A 9,052-nucleotide genomic window follows, 5' to 3' on the forward strand; every position below is an offset into this window, starting at 1 on the left:
CCATCACAGAATAAAATCCAAAATTCTTACAATGGCTTTTAAGGCCCCACGTGTCTGACCCCAAGCTAACCCTGACTTGATTGCCTCCCACTCTTTCTCCACACCACCTTTGCCCCTTCATCATTTCCCAGCTATACTGACCAACTTTTAGATTTCTAAAATCCACAGTACACTTCATGCTCTTTTACTATGTTTATCTGCTCCCTGTCTCAGGCCATTCAGTCATCTGCTCAAAAGTCTGTCAGTAAGGCTTTCCCTGACTACCCTATCAAAAGTAGCATCCTTCTGTCAGCCTATCTCCTTTATTCTTTTTTAAAAACTTACCCCATTTTATGTATTTATTATTTGTATGCCCTGTGGAATAAAAAACATAGTTTTGTCCTTGGTTCTTGATACAGATTCACAAACTCTCGGAATTTCTTAAGTGATAGGAGTCTTTGTTATGTTAATAGTGGGACCCCCTAGTAACTTGAGGATGAGGGCTGGTAGCCAGAAAAACCAACCGATTAGAGTCAGAAATTTTGGCCCCACACCCTAACCCTAGGAGAAGGGAGAAGGGAGGGGCTGGAGACTGAGTTCAATTATTAATGGCCAATAATTTAATAAATCATAAGTACATGATAAAATGTCCATAAAAACTCTTGGACAGTAAGGTTCTAGGAGTTCCAGAATTGTCACAGAAGCCTTTTTTCATCTTGCCCTATATATCTCTTCCATTTAGCTGTTCCTGAGTTGCATCCTTTATAAAAAGAAAGGAGAAAAAAAAAAAAAAAAAAAAGCTATAACTGGGGCATCTGGGTGGCTCAATGGGTTGAATGTCTGACCCTTGATTTTGGCTCAGGTCATGATCTCACAGTCGTAGGATAGAGCCCCGAGTCAAGTCGGGCTCTGTGCAGAGCCTGCTTGGGATTTTCTCTCTCTTTCCCTCTACCTTTTTCCTGCTCGCTCACTTTCTCTAAAAGTTTAAAAAAAAAAAAGGGGGGGGTGATAATAATTATTCCCGGAGTTCTGTGAGTCATTCCAACAAATTAATAAACGTGAGGAGGAAGGGTCATGTGAACTCCTTAATTTGTAGTTGAGTGGCCAGAAGTGCAAAAACCTTTAGGGCACCTGGGACTTGCAGGTGGCTAATGAAACAGGGGCAGTCATGTGGGACCTAGCTCCTTTATGGTGTGTGTGGCCTGCACTACCTCCAGCTAGTTAGTGGCAGAATTGAATTGAATGACGGATACCCAAATGACACAGGAGAATTCATGTTGGAAAAACACAGTCATTCCCACTACAGTTTAAATTCCAATAAAAACACTCGATATAGAAGTTTAATATATCTGTTGAATGAATGAATTACACAATTCCTCTGCAAAACAGGAAAATTGCATTGTCCATAGACTGAATTATCCTACTCAATAAAGTATATAAATTTAAAAGTATAACTACAAATATATGTATAAAATATAAATTACAAATTATAATTTCCTTTATGACAAATAACAACAAAGAGCACAAACGTCATAGAAAGACTGTAAAAAGAGAACACAGCAGACATGAGACTGCTATACTTAGAAATGTCTACTTGCAAGGTTGGTTCCTGGCTGGTATCTGGGAACTTAAATTTAGGGAAGGTTCCAACTATTGTCACTGTGATTGTCAGCAGTTCACAGGACCAGCCCAGTTTCGATGATTTGCTAAGGACTGACAGGACTCAGAATATAGTTATTCTAGTGATTAGGATAAATTACAGCAAAAGAATACAAAGCAAATCAGTAAAGGGAAAAGATGCATGGGGGTGAAATTTGTAAGATATCAGGTACAAGCTTTCAAAATTCCTCTCTGGGTGGAGTCCTACAGGATGTGCTTAATTCCTCCAGCACAACAGCGCCACAACAGTAACAACTTTTGTGAAGTGTTATCTACCAAGGAAGCTCCTTAGACTCAGTGGCCAAAGTTTTTACTGGGGGGCTGGTCGCATTCCCAACTCTCGAAAAGAAAGCTGGTGTTCAACATAAACCACATTGTACAGTTTAGGCACAGTGAGGCACTCTTGTCATTGAGGTAAAAGTTTTATATCAGTGTAGGAAATGGTTTACCATTTTAGTCCACAGTTGCCTACCAAAGAGCTAACCTTGCAAACAGGGCCTTTCTAAAGACAACAGTCATCTGAGATGATGGAAGATTTCAAGCGAATTCTTGTTTTCAGTGCCACAGGCCATCCAATCATGAACACCTGAGAACTACTGAAGGGCAAAGGATCTTTCAAGCAGAATATTTATGCTCCCCCCACCAATTATACATGTAATATATACATATGCAAAATAAAAACAACCCACAAACCTCAAACTTGCATGGCACTTTATAATTTACATTTCCATTATGAGTTGACCCTCACAACCATCCTGACAAGTAAGAAAGCATTTCCACTTTAGAATTCTGAAAACTGTATTTGGGATTCATTTTCAGAACCCTGAACATAGTGTCTTAGATTTGTCAGCAGAGTGTTTTTTCTAAGCACATTCATATTATCTTTTAGTTATTACAAGGACCCCATGAAGGAAGCACAGCAAATATTATTGTCCCCATTTTGTAGTGAAAAAAGCCGAGGCTAAGAAAACTTAAGCCATTTGCTTAAGGTCTCATAGCTACTAAGGAACCCAAGTCTAACTCCTAATCAGCACTCCTCAAGACCCCAAGCATTCAATAAATATTTTCCAACCAAAATGATATGATCCTAAGAGAAACTTTCAGGATTAAAGGCAAAATGTTTAACCTGACCACTTTCTTCCTTGGCAACTTTAGTTTCTACTTAGGAACACTTAAGATTCAAATATTTACTGAACATCTCTGTCACTGCCTTAAGTATGAAGGATGGTGAAAAATGTGTATTATTTGCCTTCTTTTCAAATGGAATATGCAACATGGCTGGAAGACATCAGGTACATAAAAATTTAAATACAATTTAGCAAACCATACTCACCTATATAGAAAAGATAAGACAGTATAATCAAAGTGGGGTTATTGCAGGAATGTAAGACTGGGTGCACATTAGAACATTCATCATGTTAAAGTCAAAATCCATATGATCATCAACAAATGCAAAAAAACAATCATTAAAATTCACTCTCCAGCCATTATTAAAAAATTATTTTCTTATAGCAGTAAAGAAATTTACAAAAAAATCATGGCAATGTATTTAAGGTACAAAACTTAAGTCATTCCTTTTAAATTCAGGAACAAGGCAAAGATATCTGCAAGACAACTTCTAATCAATGTTGTGCTCCATTTTGTAGCCTGCATATTAAGATCATGAAAAGTAACATATGTTGATTAAAATGAGGAATCAAAATTTCAGTTATAATCTAAATAGAAAATACCAAAGAGTCTTCAATTATTAGAATTAATTAAGAGTTTAGAGTGCCTGGGAGGCTCAGTCGGTTAAGCATACAACTCTCAGTTTCGGCTCAGGTCATGATCTCACGGTCTCACGGGTTCAAGCACCACATCAGGCTGTGCATGGACACCGTGGAGCCTGCTTGGGATTCTCTCTCTCTCCCTCTCTCTCTGCCCCTCCCCTATTCACGCTGTCTCGGTCTCTCTCAAAAATAAATAAACTTAAAAATATTTAAAAAAAGAGTTTGAGTTTAAGAAAACTTGCCGAGTAAAGTTAATATGAAAGGAATGAATACTAATTCTATATACGAGCTATAAAATGCAATTTATGAAAACATATAAAAAACAAACTAAAAACAAATTTAATAAATGATTCACAAGATTTGAAATTATAAAACTTTACTGAAAAATGTTAAAGATAAAAAAAAAAAAACTGGAGTAACAATATGTTCAGACAGAAGACTCAATATCTTAAAGGCCTCAGTTATTGCCAAATTGAACCTGAAATTCAATACAACTTCAACTGAATTTCCAACAGAAGATTTTATAATTTCTATTACAGAACTGCAAAAGGCCAAGAATTGCTAACATTTTTCTTTGAAGAACAGGGAAGACAGGTACTCTCTCAGACAAAAAGGAGAATGATTAAGACAGTGAGTATAGACACAAGGAGAGACAAATGTAACACTGGAACAAAGAGCCCACTGAAACATACACACCCATATGGAAATCAATATATTGATAGCTAGAAATGTAAACCACTGGGTAAAAGGTAAGTTTAACAAGTAATTATGTAGCAAATGTGGATCTTAAGTAGAAACATTAAAATGGGTTCCTACCTCACAAATTAATTTCAAGCAAATTAAGGATTTAAAAGGCTCCAACTTTAAAACTTGGAGAGAAAAATGTGTGAGAACGTCATTAACAGCATAGGATATGACTTTCATGACCAAAAAGTACTAAACATAAAAAGACTAATAAATTTTATCCCATGAACATTAAAAACTCCCATCAAAAGATATCTTAAAAAGACAAGCCAAAGAGCAATTAAAATTCAGCTAACAGACGAGGATTGACATCTAGAATACATAAGGAATGACTATAAATCAATAGGAAAAGACAAACCAATTAAAAACAGGCAAAACACTCAAGCAGGCATTTCACAGAAGGGAAAAAAAAACATGAAAACTAGTAAATTTATGAAAAACTAAAAGGTGCATCTTATCAACATTGATCAGGGGAGCACAGTGAGAAGAACAGGATAACATTTCACACTTCTCTTGGCAAAAATTCAAAAGTGAGACAATACCACCTGTTCAAAAGGATACGGATTAAAGGTGACTGTTGGTGGGAACACACTAGTACAACTGCTTTAGAAAACAATTCAGCATCACCAAATAAAGCCAAAGGTGCACCTTCTATGACCCTGCAATTTCAATCACAGAAAATCTGCTGAGCTTTTTCTTTTTTTTTTTTTTTTAAAAGATTATGTCCCTCAAGTCACTAAACATATCCCACCACCCACCACCTAGTTATAAGCCACAGCCCAACTTGCAGTTTGAAAACCACTGCTGTCCCTCTCAAACATTTTGGGTTTAGGGACCCCTTCACACTCTTAAAAATTACTAAAGACCCCAAGCAGCTTTTTTGTTCATGTGGGTTATACCTAAACATTAGGATACTTACTAATTTAAAAACAATATACCCATGATGTTACCATAAATATAATCTTTAAATATAATTTGTCAAATTGGCTTCCATACAACACCCAGTGTTCATCCCAACAAGTGCCTTCCACCCACTTTCCCCTCTCCCCCATCCCCCATCAACCCTCAGTTTGTTCTCTGTATTTAAGAGTCTCTTATGGTTTGTCTCCCTCCCTCTCTGTAACGTTTTTCCCCTCTACCCTTCCCCCATGGTCTTAAGTTTCTCAAGATCCACATATGAGTGATAACATACGGTATCTTTTGAATGAAAAATAACTATCATCCAAAAACTTTAATGAAAAGTGTTTTTTTTTTTTTACATTTTTACAAATCTCTTTAATTCTTGATGTAAAAGAAGCCTGCTGGATTCTTAGATTAGCTTTTGCATTCACTCTGCTAGATGTTATTTTGGCTGACGTTTAAGAAAATCTGGTCTCCCACAAAGTGGCTGGGTAAGGAAGGTAATTGTAGATCCCGTTGTAGGGACTTAGGGACTCCCAAAGGTCTTCTGAACATGCTTTCAAAACTGCTGCTCTAGAGAAATTGTTGCACTTGTGGAACATATAGGAATGATCACAAAAGGACTCTTTTGGAATGGCTGGCAAACTAGTGAACAAACTGGCTCTATGATGTACTAGTTGTGTAATCCTGACTTAACCTCTCTGTTCCTCATTCAAAAATGGAAATACTAAAGACTTAATATATGAAAAGCATTTAAAATCATGACTGCCAGTTACTGCTATAGAAGTTTATTATAATTTCAAAACGTATAGTGGTGGTGTGTATGTGAGAGAAAAGCAGGAAGATGCAAAAAGGGGCATAAAGGTATTCATTTTATTATTCTCCAAAATAAATGTTTTATATATTCAATGTTATAAGAATCTGTGTTATATTCATAAAACTTTTAAGAGAAAGAAAGAGTTAAAGGGCCTGGCTAAAATGCCACGGAGACCAGTTAGGAAGATTAGCTTATTAAATCCAAAGTGACACTTAAGAGTTCTGACTACGGTTACTGGGAAAATAAAAAGGGACGGACAGGAAAGACAGTCTTCAACACTATGCTGCCTATACTTCCACTGAAAATCACTGCGCCAACCACAGTTGCTTTCCTGAGCCAGCCACTAGGAAAATGATAGCAATCACTCCAAGTTACCTGCTGTTGTTACTTGTCTTGCTGCTGTTGCAAAATATACTTAAAAAAACAACAAAACGATGTGAATGTATCACCTGTTTCCATCTTGTTCACATTTGAAATTTACATGGTAGCTGCTTCCTCCTGAACGCATCTGTCAAAATCCTTGCCTAGTAAAAGCACCTCTATTTAGCACTATTTGCTAGCTCCAAGCTGGGTTTATCAGCGTTGAATACAAATGAATTGTTGATGCTCACAATCCTAAAATCTGAATATGAGTAGCCTCTGAGTTTATGCTGTAGTTTTAAAAGGTGTTTTTGTGTTGCCTTATTTTATGATCATCTGTTTATTAAGCTAAAATGTTTTTTAAATTTTGTTGGAAATGCCAGCCTTATTTCTGACAGGGCAATTAAAGTGTCTAAGCAGGGCCATTTCTTACACACTGACAAACTAAACTTAGTCATTTTTGTTTTGAGACAGTGACTTTCAAATTAGACATTCTGATGTAGCAAGTCAAATTGAGACGGTTGTTACACTTGGATTTCCAAAAGGTCCTAGATATTTGAAAAGTATATTATTGATATTTAGAATCCACTTTAAAGCTGAGCTAAGCATGTAAAAAACATATGTGCTTTCCTATTGAACACTCTCTGAAATTTATGTCCAGGCTACCTGAGGGGTCAAGGGTTGACATCACATCCTAGTACCCGGGCACAGCTAGATGGACTTGGCAAAGTACAGCTCAATTAACATTTACAGGAGTATTTCTTGCTCAGTGTAAGTTTTGAAAGCAGTGAAAAGCCTTCTTCTCCCAATTAACCACAACTCCTATATAATCTCATCCAACTACTTACAGATACTTCCTCCTAATAGTCTAATAGTTCCTCTTTTTCTATTCCCTTTCACTGACCTAATTCCTGAATAAACTCTACGTGCTTCATTCAATCCTTCTCCTTAATCTTCCCTTCCCTTCTGCACACTTGTTACTCCCATTCTGCTACAACTCTTGAGTTACTTCTGGGCTCGTTAGGGCAAATCTTAAGTCACCAAAAGGTGAAACTGAGGAAAACTGTCTTCCCCAAGGTAACTCTGCTGTTGGTGCTCCCTAAACTTTCCCCCTTAGCGTCTATGACATAACTTTACCCTAATAATCTCCTGTTTCCTTCCCCATCCCTCTTTTCTCATGTTTTCACCTACTGCCACAATTCAACCCAACTCTACCGCCACACGACCTCTGCTCATTCCAAACGAGTTTCCCCAAAGCTCCTATTGCCTTGGCACCTACCCAGATACGCCCGAGGTGCCTTTTTCTTCTTTTCAGTTCTGGTGACCAGCATTTACAATTCCTTCCCTACCCAGCTAGCTAGCTCCATCTCCCTTACTAGGAAAACAGCTTCTAGCCTATCCAAGCGCTGCTAACCACTCCTGCCTAGGTCCTTCTAGTAGAGCAGCAGTTCTCAAACAGAACTGGGGAACAACCTAATTACAGGTAGTTTCTCTTCAGTGGCTGCTTCTTCACAGCACGGATTCCATCCTGTTCACCTGCGTAATCAATCTCAGAGCCTAAAAGTATGCCGGGCACTCAGCATTAGCTAACTGAAGACATAAAGGCTCCCTTGGCCACCTCACATTTCCTGCCTATTCCCAATGCGGCGGATCCCCAAACGCTTAGTTAGCGTTCGACACCCCAATTCGACAAATAATAAGTGACTGAACCGGCTGGTGGCCCTTGTGGAGGCGAAAACAATATTAAGGCTCAGCTTCCCCCATCGCCCTAAAACGGCGCGTACACGTTGCAATCAAAGTAATACTGGCGGTCGGACGCGCGCGCTCTGGGTTAAGACCAGCGAGAACAAAGTTACTGGGAATGTACGAGGGGAAGCGCTGCAGGCAAGGAATCAGCACAAGCAGCAACGAGTAAGCACTTGAAGCTGCGGACTATGCAGCCGCCGCCAATGAAGCCAACCCGTGCGCCTACCTGGTCTCGGAGACTCTTCAAAAAGGGCCGTTACACCCACGTGACCAAAGCAGCACCGTTTTCGCAAGGCCAGGGCGTGGGCAGACATCCCAGCGAATGCTGGCAATGTTCGGCAACCTGGACTGCTAGGCCGGAAGGTGAGGGGAGCACAAGGGATGGAGGCGGGCCAGGCCTATTTCGATACTAAGGGTGCAGCCTTCACAGAGGAGCACTGGACGTCAGCGGAGCACGGACGACCAAGCACTCCCGGCCGTTCCCCAGGATGGGGTGAGACTCTGGGCCGAGAGCACTCTGAAGGGTGAGGAAAAGCAAAGAGGCGCCAGGCCCGAGCCTATTCGAACGCCTACCGCTTCTTACCGAGAACTGAGAACCAGAAGTCGCAGAGACCGATGCTGCCGCCATCTTCCTGCCTCCCCAAAGGACCTCCGCAGCCCTGGGGGGATCCGGGTTCTCAAGCTCTTCCCCAAGATTCGAGAGCCGCCCACCAGGGGCGACCCTAAGCCCAACCCCTGATGGAAGGGGCTGGGGCGTTGGTGCCGGGTCTGGGAACCCCTGCGCACACCCCCCACGGGGACGCCCACGCTCACGGTGCACACGGGAAAGGCAACAACGTCCTAACGGACGTCTTGCACAGCCAATCAAAAAAGCGGACGTCTTCCGGTAGTAGGAGAGAATCCGCCTCTTCCCTCGCTGACGTCACAAGGTAGCGCATAGCAGAAGCTGTGGGGTCCGCTGATCCTGCCGGCCACCGGACCGCTCTGTCGGCACTCTACAAAAGGGGCGGGCCTCCTGTAGGAGGAAACATGGGCCTGGGGCAGTGGTGTCTCCAGTGGCAATTGAATCGAATGACTG

The 9,052-nt window shown here is 40.5% G+C and overlaps 1 protein-coding gene across 2 annotated transcripts in view; it reads right to left on the reverse strand.

Annotated features, from left to right (window-relative positions):
* CEP57 (centrosomal protein 57) overlaps positions 1 to 8,910 on the reverse strand; it is a 39,553-nt gene extending 30,643 nt beyond the window's left edge. The window contains exon 1 of one of the 2 annotated variants that reach the window (XM_042959502.1): positions 8,558 to 8,910. In XM_042959502.1, coding sequence (XP_042815436.1) covers positions 8,558 to 8,602 — 45 coding nt within the window. In that variant the 5' untranslated portion in view covers positions 8,603 to 8,910. The remainder of the gene's footprint in view (positions 1 to 8,557) is intronic. The other variant, XM_007079041.3, reaches the window with a different exon arrangement.
* Between the last annotated feature and the right edge of the window lie 142 nt (positions 8,911 to 9,052).

This window comes from Panthera tigris, chromosome D1 (assembly GCF_018350195.1).
Source record: "Panthera tigris isolate Pti1 chromosome D1, P.tigris_Pti1_mat1.1, whole genome shotgun sequence".
Taxonomy (NCBI): domain Eukaryota; kingdom Metazoa; phylum Chordata; class Mammalia; order Carnivora; family Felidae; genus Panthera; species Panthera tigris.